Source organism: Mauremys reevesii, linkage group 4 (assembly GCF_016161935.1).
Source record: "Mauremys reevesii isolate NIE-2019 linkage group 4, ASM1616193v1, whole genome shotgun sequence".
NCBI lineage: Eukaryota > Metazoa > Chordata > Testudines > Geoemydidae > Mauremys > Mauremys reevesii.
This window is the reverse complement of record NC_052626.1, coordinates 127,917,890-127,933,782: the sequence shown is the minus strand read 5'-3', so window position 1 is coordinate 127,933,782 and position 15,893 is coordinate 127,917,890. Positions and strand designations below refer to the sequence as shown.

General features: G+C 51.9%; 1 protein-coding gene across 3 annotated transcripts; it reads left to right on the top strand.

The window, feature by feature from the left end:
- The first annotated feature begins 1,752 nt into the window (after window positions 1–1,752).
- LOC120405345 (Fanconi anemia group E protein-like) lies at window positions 1,753–14,344 on the top strand. Of its 3 annotated transcripts, none has more exons than XM_039538908.1 (12): window positions 1,753–1,987; window positions 4,301–4,534; window positions 5,197–5,869; window positions 6,608–6,652; window positions 7,244–7,303; window positions 7,456–7,599; window positions 9,877–10,000; window positions 10,768–10,843; window positions 11,374–11,440; window positions 11,909–12,034; window positions 12,893–12,993; window positions 13,279–14,344. In XM_039538908.1, exons 2-12 carry the CDS (start codon window positions 4,311–4,313, stop codon window positions 13,280–13,282), a joined length of 1,644 nt encoding a protein of 547 aa, XP_039394842.1. In that variant the 5' UTR covers window positions 1,753–1,987; window positions 4,301–4,310; the 3' UTR covers window positions 13,283–14,344. The 3 variants fall into 3 exon arrangements, with proteins under 3 accessions (XP_039394842.1, XP_039394840.1, XP_039394841.1); XM_039538906.1 differs by lacking the exon at window positions 1,753–1,987 and adding an exon at window positions 2,127–2,388; XM_039538907.1 differs by lacking the exons at window positions 1,753–1,987; window positions 13,279–14,344 and adding an exon at window positions 2,127–2,388 and having other exon boundaries at window positions 12,893–12,997.
- The last annotated feature ends 1,549 nt before the right edge of the window (window positions 14,345–15,893 follow it).

The window sequence follows — 15,893 nt, the reverse complement described above, 5'->3', positions numbered from 1 at the left end:
TGTGTGTGTGTGTGTGTGTGTGTGTGTGTGTGTAAAAGAGAAATTATAATAAAAATGGGCTTTTAAATAAGGTCTCCCCTGTGCCAAGCAGTACCAGATGTCAGGTCAACTTCCTACTGGAGGACGAATTGGTGAGGTGGAACCTGGGTATATTTTGAGTGCAATTTATTTACCCTCTATACCCCAGCCTTAGCCCAGAGGTGTCCACAAACAGCACCCCAGCAATCCTCTCTGCCAGAACTCTCAGCCAACCTCCCATGGCTTGTTTGCAGGCCCCAACTCCATTCTGAGAGATGACGTCAGAGTGCAAACGTTCTTGTTGCTTGCCACAGCTCCTGCTGAAAAAATAAGTCCAACTCTACACCCCCAAACAAACTACACCACTGCATTATCTTCCAAACCGAAATCCTTCTCATGCAAAGAAAAAGAACTGAGCGCATGTAACAGTGCCACCTGGTGACTTCTGTTCTAGCAGCAATCACGTTCAGCGCATCTGTTAAGTAACACAGCAGAGAAATCAAGCCTGTCATTCAGATCAGTGGGTCTCAAACTTTTTTACTGGTGACCCCTTTCACATCGCAAGCCTCTGAGTGCGACCCACTCCCAATAAGTTAAACTTACTGTTTAATATATTTAACACCATTACAAATGCTGGAGGCAAGCAGGGTTTGGGGTGGAAGTTGACAGCTCATGACCCCCCATGTAATGACCTTGTGACCCCCTGAGGGGTCCCGACCCCCAGTTTGAGAACCCCTGATTTAGATGGTAAGCTCTTGGTGGGTAAGGATTGTCTTTTTGTTCCGTTTGTACAGTGCCCAGCGCAACGGGGTATAGTCCCTGCCTGTGGCTGTGACGTGCAGTGGTGATACAAGTGCTGAATTTGTAATTGCTGGAATAAGGGCGATTTCAGACAATTGTGAGTGAGCTTGGAAATGTTTCATTGAAGTGCCGGGGGCCAAATCCTTCCCCCCAGAGAGCCTTAAAGTCAAAGGGACTTAAACTCACGCACTGTGCAGATTACCAGCAGGGCCCGCGATTGCTGGAAGGGAAAGAATTCTAAACATCACCTTTCCTGTTTGGCGCCTTTGCTGCCTCGCAGTCAGCTTGGCCAATTCATGGTTATTCATTTTGCAGCAATGCCCCGAACCGCCAGTCGAGATCCGTGCTCCAATGGGCTGGGCGCTGTACACATATTAAAACAAGGCTCTGGCCCTAGATAGAGCGTCTCACAGCGACTCCCCTCTCTTTTCCTGCAACACCACACCCGGGGAGTGGGAGAAGAGGACCTGGCTGCTCCCCCCCCCCCCCTAAGCCCTGGGAGCGGGGAGGCGAAGAACCTCTGGAGTGGGAAAAAGGAGCAGGGGTGGAGCTGGGGAAGTGGGAATCGATGCAGGAGCTGGGATATAAAAAAAATTGGACATCCAGGAAGAGCCTGAGCCCAGAATGCTAGGCAGCTGGGCATGTGCACAGTGCACTGAGCATCCTTACGGATTTCCCAGGCCAGCGGCCTCAACAAAGGGACGATTCTGAGAAAACCTGAACAGGCGGCAATGGGGAAGGGAGGGGATAAATAATTGCTGCCTGGGGAGAGGGACTGATGTGGAGTTAGGGGGGCCATGTACTGAACGAATTATAATATGGGGGTTGGGGAGAGGCTGGAAGCGCCGTCCCATCAGGAGGCAGCTGGGGCCAGACTGGCCTCACTATAAATTTGGGTGAATTCAAGCTGGCAAAGTCCGTGTGTGTTGCAGACGCGACGTTCAGAAATCAAGCGACTCTCCAACAAACACAATAGCAGTGCCAAAAAGGTCTCAAGATTTGGGGGGAGGGAAGGAAAGATGAGATTGTGGGCTCTGATTCTGGGTGGGCCGTACGGCCCCCTTCCTGCCTGCCCCTGAAATCCCTTGATCTTAAAAGCACTGGTCTAATGATGTAACGCCGGCAAGCAAAGGTTTCGTGTCCTCCCCTGGCATTTCAGCAAATGACGGTGAGTGATTGTGGGCGGACAGGGGAGCAGGGACAGGGGTCTGCGTGTTGGGGGCATGGGATGTTTTGGGGTGTGTGGCAGAGGGACGCTGCTCCTTTAAGGGTGGAAGGAAAAGACAGGGCCTGTGAACCAGGAAGTGGAACATGCTGCCCCAGTGGGAGCTGGGCCCTAACAGAGATGGATGCTGTGCAGAGCGGATGCTGAAGCTGACTTTGCTTCCAAGGCCCCGGTAGGGGGGAAATCAACCCCCTGGCAGCTACCCCCCAGCTGGCTGCAGCTTCTCTCTGGGGCCTCCCTGGTGTGCTGAGCAGGGAAGCCGAAGGATTCACACAGCAGGCTGCTAAATCCGGAGTCAGTGGCCTGATGGTCAGCGCTATGATGGAGGCTAATAGGAGCCGCAGGTACTTAGCACCTTAGAGCAGCAGTGGGGCTCAACCTTTCCAGGCTCCTGTCCCCCTTCCAGGAGGCTGATTTGCCTTGTGCACCCCCAGTTTCACCTCACTTAAAAATGACTTGCTTACAAAATCAGACATAAAAATACAAGAGTGGCACAGCCGCTAGTTCTGAGAAATGGCTGATTTCTGCATGTTTACCATATAATTATAAAATAAATTGATCAGAATATAAATCTTGTACTTACATTTCAGTGTGTAGTATACAGAGGAGTATAAACAAGTCATTGTCTGTCTGAAATGTTAGTCTGTACTGACTTTGCTAGTGCTTTTCATGTAGCCTGTTGTAAAACTAGGCAAATATCTAGATGTGTTGATGTACCCCCTGGAAGACCTGTGTGTACCCCAGGGGTACACGTACCCCTGGTTGAGAACCGCTGCCTTACAGAATCAGGCCTCTTCTGTGGTGGAGCCTAGCTATGGATTTAGACCTGCAGACTCTCCGGATTGAATGTTTTGGCCTGAGATTTCCCTCTTGGGCACAGTCCGGGCTGGGATTTGGAAGGTGCTGGCGAATAGGGACTGTGCCTTTAGCATGCATAATCCAGGTTGAGATGGCAATTCTTAGCTGCTAACACATTAGCCCACACCTTTGAAATCCTAGTCTAGACAAAGCCTGGGGTCCCCTGTGTCTCCCCCCAGTTCCATGTTGCAGTCGTGGGGGTGGGGATAAAAATGGACATTATATGGTCTTAAATCGTGACTAATCTCTCCCAGGCATACTGGGCCGTGCCTCATCCCGCTGATCTCTTTGGAGTTATGCTGGGTGAATTTTGATGGCAGTGCGGCTGGAGAGCTGACGTCTCGTTCGTGGGCTGTCAGGACAGCACCCATCTCCCTGTTTCATTTGTGGGTTTAGCCTCCGGGGCTAGGGGCTCTGTGGTATCCACAGCTATGGCACCTGCACTGCCCAAGAGTCCTGAGATTTTAGAGGCTTCCTTGGGGACCTGGGAGCTCCCCCAGAAGCCATTCCCAGCACAAAACCTGCTTAGGGCCACATTTTCCCTCCTGTCCTCTGTGCGCACCACAGCAGCGTGGTCTAGTGGGTGGAACAGAGCGGACTTGGATTTCAGTGACCTGGTTTCTATGTATTATTAAAACCCTGCAAACAAGGCCTCTGCAGATTCTGTGGGTGCATTTCTGGGTTCTTATTTGTAAAGCAAATAAACCACTTGGCCCCAAATGTGGCCCCACGGGTGGAATATTTTTGTTATGCATTAGATCAGGGGTTCTCAAATTGGGGATCGGGACCTCTGAGGGGGTCATGAGGTTATTACATGGGGAGTCGCGAGTTGTCAGCCTCCACCTCAAACCCTGCTTTGCCTCCAGCATTTATAATGGTGTTAAAAGGAGCTGCGTGATTTTATGACCAGTGATAGTTAGGGGACCTAGGAGAAGGCTAATCCAATCAGTGCTCCAGGCCAGAAGCCAACTGCAGCAGGTCAGGAAGGAATTCCTGCCCTTCCCCAGGCAGCGTTCTGCAATAGGCTAAGTCCGTGGTGGGATGTTTTCACCCTGCTCTGAAGCTTTTCTTGGAGATGGGAGATCTTACTAGGCAGACCGGTGGCCTCATCTGTCTCCTGGGGTATCTTACTATCTCAGCTGGTACATGGAAGGAGACAAGATGATTGGATCCACTATGGCAGGAGATGGGGTACTCGGCTAGACAACCCAGTGGTCTGATCTGGATGCTGGTTACCATACTAGATGCACTAATTGTCTCCTATGCACCCCTTTTATGGCCTGAGCCAATATATGGCAAATCCTATTTTCCCTCACCTCCTGGCTGCTCTTGGGGTTTTATTGCATCGCTGGGGGGCCTTGGAATGTGCCCCATCAACATTGGATGTGTCTTTTGCAGGGCCGATGAGATGGAAGCTCCCCCAGCTCCCTGGCTGCAGAGGTTTGACAAGCCTTCCCGTCTCCTCCTCCACACGCTGACGTCCGGGCCGTGCGGGGCGCTGGCTGCCTTCCGAGCCCTCCAGCGCATCCAGGCGTGCGACGCGCCGGGGCAGGCGTTCCATTGGCAGATCTTCACCGAGACCTTGTGTGCTGAAGAGCCCGTGCTGCGGGGGCCCGAGAGGACCCTCACCCTGTGAGTTGCTTACGTTGTCTATTTAGAAAACCCGCAATAACTTCTCCGTCCGGCAGTTGCTTTGGCCCTTTAAGGACCCGATCCTTCACGATGCTGATTGCCCTTAATTCCCATTCAAGCCCGTGGGAGATGAGGCAGCTCAGCATCGTTCAGGACCAGCCCTGGAGTGCCAAACCTCTTGCTCATGTACTTCACTGGGAGTGTGGGTTGAGTAAAGAGGGCAGGCTTGGCCCTGAGTGCGGAGTAGAAGCAACGTGCTGGTCTGTGTATTAATAATGCTTTGCACACACGTGTCTGCATAACTAACTGCTGCAGTGCCTGCGGGAGGCAGGGGGGTTCCCTGTGTCACGCGGGGAAGGTGAGGCAGACAGAAAGTGCCCAGTTCCAGAGCGGGGCCGTCGTGTGGTCACAACGTCGGGGATCCTTCAGGTCAAGAGGGGGCCCGAGACCAGATCCTTTTTTCTATAAACGCTCTATCTGACCCTGTCAGACTCCCGGGCGGCCCATCTCTGCTCCTCTGCCTGCTCCTTTTCCCCCCAGCGGACGGTGAGTTAGGACTTCTGGAGGCAGCACCCAGCACCTGACCCTTTCCCTGGAGCAGATCTACAAGCAAATTTCTTTCATTCCTCCTTCCCCCCCCCGCCCTTCTGCCCCCTGCTCAGGAGACCGATACTGCTGCTACTTCCTGTGCTGTGCCAGAGAAATCTCTTCTCCCTGCTACACATGGTGCAGGGCAGCGTGCCGAAGGACTGCCTCAGCCAGCTGCTTCAGGCTACCAGGAAAGATCCCAGCCCAGACCTTTGGGTGCAGGCCCTGCGGGATCTACTTCAGAGGGGGCTGAGAGAAGAGAGGCGCTGTTGGACTCCGGTTCCACTGACAGACACGTGCCAGCAGCAGCTTAAAACTCTGTGCCAGAAGATTGTGGGTGGCACTCAGAGCAAACTGGACTTGGAAAGGAAACGGAGCTGGTTCATCCAGGAGCATCCAGGCCCTGAACTCCGGCCAGCTGGGGATGTGACCGACTCTGCATCTCAGCTTAGGAAACGCAAGCAAGTAGCTGAGGAAAGTCTGGACCCCGAAGGGGAGAGGCAGAGGAAAAGGTCCCGGTTGGAAGAGGAGGAGTTAGACCTGGAACCTCTGGCAGGAGGCGCCTTGGTGAAAGGAGCTGGTGCTAGGGAGGATGAGATTGGTATAGAGGCATCTGGACATGGGTCCATTCAGAGTCAAACCAGGGGGGCCAATGAAAATGCCCAGCCGGACACCGTCATGGAGACAAGAGAGGCCAGTCAGGGTTCCCAGCGGGACGCAGCAGCAAAAGTCCCTGATTTTATGCAGGTACCAACTAGTGTTTGAATTCCTTCTAAGTGAGTTATCTCAGTGCAAGTGCAGAACGCAGAACCCAGCCTTGCCAATATCCAAAGCAGTATGGCCAATAGAGCTCCCCATTCTCTCCTCCCCGCGCCTCGCCTGGTGACGCTGTATCCCCTGCCCAATGAACAGCAGCACTGAACAGCTGACACTTGTCCTGTACCGTAAAGTCTACCAAAATTGGGCTTTGTGGAGCGACACGGGCAGGAGTGGGGCCTAGAGCCGAGGGCCTGCTCTTTGGGAATAAACAGTGTAGGTGTGAAAGGAATTATCTTGTGACTCCAGTTTCTCAGCCATTTTTCAGCAGCTGTCTCTCTTTCCAGAGGTGGCTGCTAATAATGGCTACCATTGATATACCTCCTCCCACCCATAGATCCCAAAGGGCTCTGCTGACTGATTGCAAACTACTTGTGGCATTTTTAGGGGTCCTGCTGCCTGCTACCGAAATGCAGCTGCTTCTGGGGTGAAGCACAGCAGCCTTTTAACAGCATGCAGCAACTTAACACCACAGTTCAGAACAGGAGAATGAAGGAAATGGCCCAGAGCACTGAGATTTGATTCTCTGCCTTCCCTTGTCCCATCCCAGAAATCAAAGGGGATGTAAAATGGGCTGGGGAATTATCTGGCTGGCTTTGGGAATTTTGCCTCCCTCCTGGGGCTTTTGTTCTTTCTAGGCTTTAACTATTTTTAAAATGTTTTCCCCAGATGCACGTGCCTAGACTGAAGATGCTGCTAGAGATGGAGTCAAATGTAAGTATTTGCATCTGCCTTGCCACTAGGAGCACTTGGTCTAAACCAGCTTGCACCAGGGGCTCCAGAAAGGGAATGCATTTGATCCAAGAAGACAGGCTTTGCAGGAAGAGGTGGAGGGGGTGACCTGTACTGGGAAAAGGGCAGTTCTGCTGCTACATCGGGGGTGGGCAAATGTTTTGGCCCAAGGGCCACATTGGGGTTGCAAAACTGTATGGAGGGCTGGGTAGGGAAGGCTGTGCCTCCCCAAACAGCCTGACCCCTGTCCCCTATCTGCCCCCTCCCACGTCCCGCCCCCTGACTGCCCCCCTAAGAACCACGAACCCATCCAACTCCCCCTGCTCCTCCAGCAGTTACTTGATTAACCCCTGACACCTGAGAATTGATTCCCTTTCTAAGTGTTCATCTGGGCTGATGTCACTGCGGATGCTGCACTTCTTGGACATCTTGTGGCTTTGCTGTGCTCTGAACCTGGGTCTGTCCAAACTTCTGTGTTAAGCGGCAGAGAACGGTTTCCTTTGAAACCAGGTGGGGGAACGGGGATAGAACCTGTTATTTGAATGGCCCATTTGATCTCCTGTTTCTCTTTAGCAAACAGATGGGACTGTCCCTCCTGAACTGCAGATCCTGAATGAATGCACCCCTGGCCAGGTGAGCTGGCAATGGTAACACGGGGAGGGGGCCGATTGCAGCCCGTATAAAAATCATCTCGAGGGAACCAGCCTCTAATCCCTCTCCTCATTCTTGGGTGCTTGGGAAATGTCCTGCTGCCGTCTGTAATGCTTGTATGGCCTCTCTTCCAGCTGGAGGGACTGTGCTCATTACTCCAGCTCTCAGAGCGTCCGGAACATGTCCTCGTACATTTCTGCACCTGGCTGCTGGCTCTCACGCCCAAGCTCAGCTACACTAACGCCGCGGTGCTGACGGAGCAGCTCTTCCTCCAGCGGGTAGGTACCGATGGCCCCCAGAGATAGTGTCCTCCAGGATCCATTCTCCTGATTGATAGACACACCTTCTGGGGAGAGAAGGGCTTGTATGTTGTGTTTCATGCTGGTGAATCCCTGGAGACTGGAGTCCTGCCTGTACAGAACAGGTGCAGCACTGTGCAGTGACAGGGTAAACTTTCCCCGACTGGTTCTGTCCATACGGGTGGGAGAGGAGCTCAGGCTCTGTAACCTGGTCAGTCCTTGACCTCTCTAAGCCTTGAGCCAGCTCCCAAGGCCAGTGCTGATGGGTTTTGTACCATTGTCACCTGCTTACTAGGAACTGCGCTAAAAGACACCAGTTCACTGCTTGTGGGGTTACAGATAACCCCTTTTTGCGACTGCTGCCTTGGGCTGGAACCAACAACTTTCTGGTGAGCGGTGCTAGCGCTCATCCCCAATCCCCTGAGCCACCGAGGCCCACAGTTACAAAGGTGTTGACGGCTGTAACTTGGGGGTCTGTGCTGAGTTGTGTTCCTGCTGTTGACAGAACCATCCTGTAGGAACCATTTTTATAAACCAATTATTGAATGCTGCAAATGTACACAGCCCTTTGCTAAATCTTTTAAAACCTTATGGGCCCTGCCCCAGGGGCTTATAGCCTGAGATAGAGCCAAGAGCTGGAACCGGTGCAGAGCCCAGGGCAAGCGTGGGCACAGGAAGGATTCGCAGCAGAGGTGGATTTGAAGGAGGAGGCAGTGAGACCGTCCTTGGTGGATAAGAAGAGGGTAAAGATTTGCAGACATGGGCTCCACTCCTGCAAAGAAGCATGTACATGCTTATAGCTAAGCACATGTGTCAGACTTTGCCAACTCAGCACCATCAGGAGCAACCTGATAGGCTCTGGGTGAAGAATGGGAAGGAGAGAGAAAGGGACAGAGAGAGCTGAAGAAGTCAAGAAGCCGGGACGATGGGTTGGAGCGTAAGGAGTAAGAGGAAGTGAGTGGAGATGGGGACGAGGTCACATGCGGCCTTGGACATGAACCAAAGAGCATGAATATGTTCCAGGAAGAGCCAGAAAGCCAGTGAAAGGAATCACAAAAACCCCAGCCATACTGGGTCAGACCAATGGTCCATCTAGCCCAGTATCATGTCTTCCAACAGTGGCTGGTGCCAGATGCTGGAGTGAATGGAAAGAACAGGGCAATTAGCGAGTGATCCATCCCCTGTCATCCAGTCCCAGCTTCTGGCACTCAGAGGCTTAAGGACACCCAGAGCATGGGGTTGTATCCCTGACCACCTTAGCTAATAGCCATCGAAGGATCTATCCTCCATGAACTTGCCTAGTTCTGTTTTGAACCCAGTTGTACTTTTGGCCATTACAATGTCCCCTGGCAACGAGTTCCACAGGTTGACTCTGCGCTGTGTGAAGAAATACTTCCTTTTGTTTGTTTTAAACCTGCTGCCTATTCATTTCATTGGGTGACCCCTAGTTCTTGTGTTCTGTGAAGGGGTAAATAACACTTCCCTAGTCACCTTCTCCACACCAGTCATGATTTTATAACCCTGTATCATATCGTCTGCCTCAGTTGTCTCTTTTCCAAGCTGAACGGTCCGTCTTTTTAATATCTCCTTATACAGAAGTTATTCCATTCCCCTAATAATTTTTGTTTCCCTTCTCTGTACTTTTTCCAATTCTAATATACACTTCTACCCCGATATAATGTGACCCGATGTAACATGAATTCAGATATAATGCAGTAAAGCAGTGCTCCGGGAGGGCGAGGGGGGCTGCGTGCTCCAGCAGATCACAGCAAGTTCGATATAACGCAGTTTCACCTATAACGCAGTAAGATTTTTGGGCTCTCGAGGACAGCGTTATATCAGGGTAGAGGTGTATCTTTTTTGAGAAGCAGCCACCAGAACAGCACACGGGTATTCAAAGTGTGGGCAAACCATGGCTCTATATAGTGGCATTATGATATTTACTGTCTCCTTATCTATCCCTTTCCTAATGATTCCCAAGAGTCTGTGCCCTGTGCCCAAGACATCCCCTGACTTTAGAGAATAGAGCAAAACACCACGGAACGGGTGCTGGTTCCTTCTTATCTCCCTTCCCCTTCAGCAGGGGAGACTGTGCCCTTTCTAAATGGTATGCGCTAGACTTGGTAACATTCCCCCTGTAGGCCCCTTAAACACCCGGGCTTCACTGACCGGCCCGGGGATGGAAAGGGTCCAGGCGACAGGGCCTGCATTTCCATGCTAAGCTGTATTTGTTCTGCATCTTCTTCCATATCCTAGGTTCTCTCGCTGGCCCAGCCGGCCTCCCGTCATCTCATGGCTGCGCTGACCTCGTTCTGTTCCAAGTATGCTCGCCCAGTCTGCTGTGCCTTGCTCACTCCAGTCCTGCAGGCCTCGGGGGCAGGTGAGTTCACAGCTTGTCCTACAGGGAGAAGGGCCCCTCTGCGGCCGGATGTATGTGGCATGCAGACAACTTGCTCTCACTACACCGGAGAGCTGCGTTACCTGATCTGTGGGTCACCAGTCATTGTCTCTTACGGTCAGAGACCACAGATCTGCTCCTGTTCGCCATCTCTGATGCAACCAGCCTGCTAGGTTACCTAAGAGTTAGGGCTCCTCAGTGCCCGGGAAAGCCCTGTCAAGCATTGACTGGCACCTCCTTTCACATCGCCCATGCAACAGGCACTGTGTATTCCGGAGTGAACGAAGCAGTCTGGTTATGAGTGGTTGTTGGTGGCCCAGGGCGTGCGAATGCCTGAGAACTCCTGATCCAGACTGAGTGGGAGAAGGAGCCCCTGCCCCAGAACACCGGTTCAAGGGATGAGCTCTGCCCTGGTGTAAGGTGGCACTACTCCAACCTGAGAGGAGCGGTGCCCTCTGACACCAGGCCCTGAGTGGCATGTCTGGAGTGAGACACAACAGCCCCTAGCTGGACTCTTTGGATGTGAGACTCTCTCTGACCAGGACTGGTGTCAGTTATTCTATCCATGTGGCCAGGGGGAAGCCAGACTCTCTCCAGCATGGCAGACAAGGCCTTTGCCCTGCAGCAGGTCAAGGAGCCAGGGCTGTGAGGACATGCCCAGTGTGCGGTGGTGGAGCTGACTGTGGGGGCGGGCGGAAGGGGATGGGATGTGACTGCTTGTGGCCAACGCTGCCATCTTGTCGTTGCAGGCCCCGAGCGGACAAAGCTAGTGTGCGAGCTGATAGAGGACAGCCTGGAGCCAGAGTATGTGAGGCTGGTACTCAGGTAAATGCTTATAGAAGGGGAGGAATTTCTACCCACTCTGTGTCCCCTCGCACAGGAATGACTAGGGTATGATCCTGCCCACTGGTTCAGGCAGGCAGTCCTCGCTCACTCCAGACTGAGGGCCAGGTACTGTCCTGGATGCACACAATCCACTCCATTGCACACATGGGAACTGTGGGGCCAGCATGAGGGCCGTATACCCTGGAGAATTCTGTGCGAGCAGGGGCGGGCAGTTAGCACTGATCTGTTCCAAACAGTGCTCGCAGTTCAGCCATGTCTTTCTCAGGCATAGACACTAGAAAGGGTTTGCTGGTCTAGCTAGTCCAGCAAACTGCCCCTAGTGCAGACACAGCTTCTACTGGCAAAAGAATTCCCTTATCGGCATAGCTTATACCAGGTCCTCTAACAAAGTAAGAGGTAAAACTCCGTCTGCGCTGGTATAAACGTGTCACCATTATTCACACCCCTACCCAACGTTATTATACCAGCCAGAGTTTCTAGTGTAGCCCTGGCTTTATTCTCCTCTCCAGCCAGGTCCTTGAGATGCCATGGTCAGAGGAGCTCATCACTGTTGTGCAGACATTGCTGGGAAGGCAGGTGAGCAAACACATTCTCTCCTGATTTATTTAAATGACCCTTTTGAAAAACCTGTGTGTGAATTTAGTAGTGACGAAAGGTGCCGGCTTGATGTCCTGGAGTCCTCTCTCCCCCCAGAGCAGGACTCCACCTTGACCCAAGCCACCACAGTTATTATCCACTGCCCATGCTACCATGTCTAGGCTGTGTAGCTTGAGATGGAGCATTGCATGCTGGGACCAATAGTCTTCATTGGCAGTTCCTCCATATTACAGATGAGGGCAGCTGCAGTCTGTGTCCCTCCCATGATGCCTTCAGGCACCTGGCAATTTCCCAGGGTATTTGGGTGCCCTTGCTGTTGGTGGGTGCTGACTGCTCTTTGGTTCAATTCATCCAGAACCTGCAGTGAGCCAGTCTAGGACACTTGGTATCTGAGATGGCCCTTGTTCCTTATATTCTCCTTGCTCCATGTCCACGTCTCTCTTTCAGGTGGAGCTGGCCCCTGAGCTCTTTAACCTCCTGGTCCTGAAACTGTGCCGGCTGGCCCAGGAGTTTGCTAGGTCAATGAATTACACCAAGCTGATGATGGCTGTGCTGACCATATACAGCAGCAGTGTGAGTCCAGACTGAGAGCTGAGAGTCCCGGAGGTGGGGAAGGGGGTGTCTTGCTTTTATGTGCACAGGGCCAAGAGGAAATTGCACAAACATGAGCTCCGCTTAGGGTGTCCATTGCGCCATCTCGTTGGTGAAAGGGATCTCAGTGTAAATACCTTTCAGTTGGATGGGATTTTCTTCTTCACTTCCTGCCTTAACTGACTGTACACCGTGCATCTGGAACTTGTTCTGATCCACCTGGAACTTGGGAAGAGTCACTTAAATCATGATTTTTCAAAGGAGCTGAGCACCCACAATTCAGCACCTCTGGAAAACCAGGCCCAAGGCCCAAAATCAGTCACCCCTTCTGGACAATGGACTCAGTGGTTTAAGCACCAGGTTTAGAACTGCTAGAATGCCTGGAACCCCAGCAAGCAGATGCATTGAGTTCTATGCCGTGTATTCAGGCTGGGCCTTTTGGCTGAGACCTTTCTGAGCTCCTGCCTGCTGGAGGGGCACGGAAAGGATATTTTTAAAAGTGGCCCCTGCTTTTGGGTGTTGCCATTTTGGGGAGCTCTGCGTCAGACACCAAGGGCCTCATTTTTCAGAGGCATTGAGTATTGGACGGAAGGTGCTGCAGAACAACACCCCCCACAGCTCCAGTGGAAATCAGTGGGTGCTGCAGTTGCTCAGCATCTCTGAAAATCAGGCCCAGTGCGTCTCCAGTTGGGCTCCCAATTCAGGCTATTAACACAGGGTAACACGTAGCTCAGTGGAACTCGGTTGTTGATGAGAAAGAAACTAATTCTTACCAGCCACCGTTCCTTTGAATCAAAGCCAGAGAGGCCTAAACAGCTTCTTTTCCCTCTTCCTTCACAGATTACTCCAGCCCATCGGAGACATTTGTCTGGTGCTCTGGATCTCAACCACACAGCTCTCCGGAAATCTCTGCAGGCTGCCCTGGAACAAATGGCTCCCAGGTGAAATAGCAAGTCCGTCCCCTACCTTCCACGGGAATGGGAGAGCTTCATGGTCGTCTGACCCAGCCGGGAACACCACAGGCTGCCCGGGAGGGCGTGTGGGAAGACAGTTCTGAGCTCTTGCATTCCTAGTGTCGGTGTGATGGAAATGGGTGGAGATACCCTGAGATGCTGACATATGCGGGAGTGGAAACTGCAGTGACGTCTTGCTTTAGCTATTACTCCATGTGTAAGTTTCCCTGTCTCTCAGCATTTTCTGAGTCCTTCTTTCTCTCTTCCTCCCAGGTGAAGTAGCCCATCCTAATGGAACGGAATGGTATAAATGTCTGCCTTCTCAGACTCCAGCCACCAAGGCTCTGTGCTTGGCCCTTCATGCCACCAGTGACTGTGACGAGCACAGGACAAGGACCGCTTCCAGAGCTAGAGTTAGAGCCAGCGTAACGGAGGCTTGGAGAACAGGTTGTGCCAAGTAACGTCAGACTGGTGCCTGCAGAATACACCTGAAACAGAGACATCTGTTGAGTGACTGTAACGGGCAAACCTGGATGCCCCTTCAACTAAAGATTCTGTGTATGGAAAATCCCACAGCTGAGGAAGATCTACAATTCTAGGAGAACTCCCAGCATAACTCTCCTTATTAATACCCCACCTGCCCCAGGTACCCCTGCATTCCCACTTGGGCTGTTTTCTTGCATAAAAACCCTTCAGACATGGGGGCTCACTCTGTATTTTTGGATCTCCCAACGTGGAGGGTTTTCCTGGCTAAGCTAGCTCAGAGTTGAGCGAACCTCCTCTCTTTAGACCTAGTGAAACTAGTTTGGATTAAATAACTTCCTCTCCCTCAGAACGTGAACTGGACCTTCCTTGAGGTTCAAAGATGACTCGGCCTTTTCACTTTCCTTCCTGCCTCCACATTCTCCTTGGAAGTGCCAAAATATCTGATGAGGCCAGACTACAAGCAAGTGGCACTAAAAGTCTCTTCTCATTAAACTTGCAGCCCTGTTTTGAAGGCAGATGGTTTTGGTAAGCTTGTGATCTCCGGGGTGTTTAATAACATCTGCAAGTCGCAGTTATCCCATAAGTACAGTTTATAAAGTGAGGAATTAAATGCTCGGGGCCGGTGTTCTGAAGTGTCTGTTCCCCCACTGCCCTCCGGAAAGGGCTTTAACCTGTGTTATCTCAGTAAAGGAGACACCTTGCTTCTGCGTGTCTTCAGGATTCCATCTTGTCCCATGTGCTCACTCCCTTTGGGTTCATTAAACATCCCAAGTGCTATTAATTGCTCACAAAAGCATTTGTACCTATTGTGTCTGTCTAAAACCTGAAGGAAAATACATTTGTATTCTTTCTACTTGGGTGTATTGTCTTTTTTCCTTTGTCAAGCAGTACAATAAAACAGATAATTTCATAACCCACCCATATTCCTGATGCTGTTCTCTCTGTGTTATACCTCTGGGCCTGAGCCTACCTAAGCCTGATGAGTCCTCCCTGAGCCGGCCTGCAGAGACAATTACCATTCAACCAGGGTTCAGCCATTCCGCAGGTGGGGACCCACCCAGGTGATCCCAAGGCAGGTATATAGGCTCCTAAGGGAAGCAGTCTCTGCTCGGTGTCACTACCTGGTTCGGAGCATTCCCCTTCCAAGTAGTTTTAACAAGCTGCCCTTGTTCCTGCTCTAGTCAGCGTCTCTTTCCACGCTAGCCGGCCTCAGCTGGCTGCCCAGTGATTGATGGGGAAAAGACCTGAAGAAATCTTGTGCGTAGCTCAAAAGCTTGTCTCACTCGCCAGATAGGTTGGTCCAATAAAAGCTATTACCTCACCTGTCTTGTCTCTAATATCCTGGGCCCAACATGGCTACACCAACACTGCCCGACTCTGTCACTTTGTCCATCGCCTGACTCTCTGTTCTGCCAGGGGCAGGGTTGAGTTAATAAATGTAGTCTTGAGACCCTGGTCACAGTTCAGTGTGGTATGATCTCAATGGTCTGATGCACATCACCTAGCAATAGCGATGGGAGTGCAAAATCATGGAGCAGCTCAGTCCCTCTCTACAGAGGACGGGACAGGAAACGGGCCTGTGGGTCTTAGGTGTCGTTAAGCCTTTTCTCCCAAAGCACAGACTTCAGATCCATTTTGACTTGATGCTGTCCCTTTAATGCTGCAATTAATGTAGGCAGAGACAGTGTGTTTAAACCAGAAGTCCCCAAATTGGGGGGCAGGGTCTAAGGTAGCCCACGTTGGGGGTGGCACCCAGCCCTGCTCTGCCCCCCCCCCCAAGCTCTGCTCTGACCCTGGCCCTCACCCCAGCCCCAGCCTTGGCCATGGCTTCTACTCCTGGTTCCACTCCCAGCTCCTGCCCCAGTCCTGCCCCTCCAGCCTTGGCCCCCAGCTGCAGCTCTGTTCCCGGCCCAGACCTGGCCCCCTTGCTAGGGTTGCCAACCCTCCAGTATTGGCCTGGATTCTCCAGGAATTAAAGATTAATCCTTAATTAAAGATTGTCATGTGATTAAATCTCCAGGAATACATCCAACCAAAATTGGCAATGCTACCTCTTAGCTCCCCTGTCCATGTTTCCTCCCCACCAAGGAGCCAGGGCCCTGCTCCCAGGGGATGGGCATGGACAGAGTTAGGCAAGGGGCCATGACTGAAAAGTTTGGGGACCACTGGTTTAAACGCTAGCAGCAGTTCACACACGGCTCATTGTACAGATGGCCTCTTCCCAGAATTTGGCATTGCTGCTGTTAATACATTTGCTCCAAACCCATTTCATCCTTAGCTGTTTTTAGTTTTATGTAGCTGCTACCAATGCTGAGGAGAGTTCACACACACACACATGCTGCATAGCTCGATGGAGGCGCTGCAACATCAGGTGGCAGAAGCAGGGTGGATTTATTTTCAAC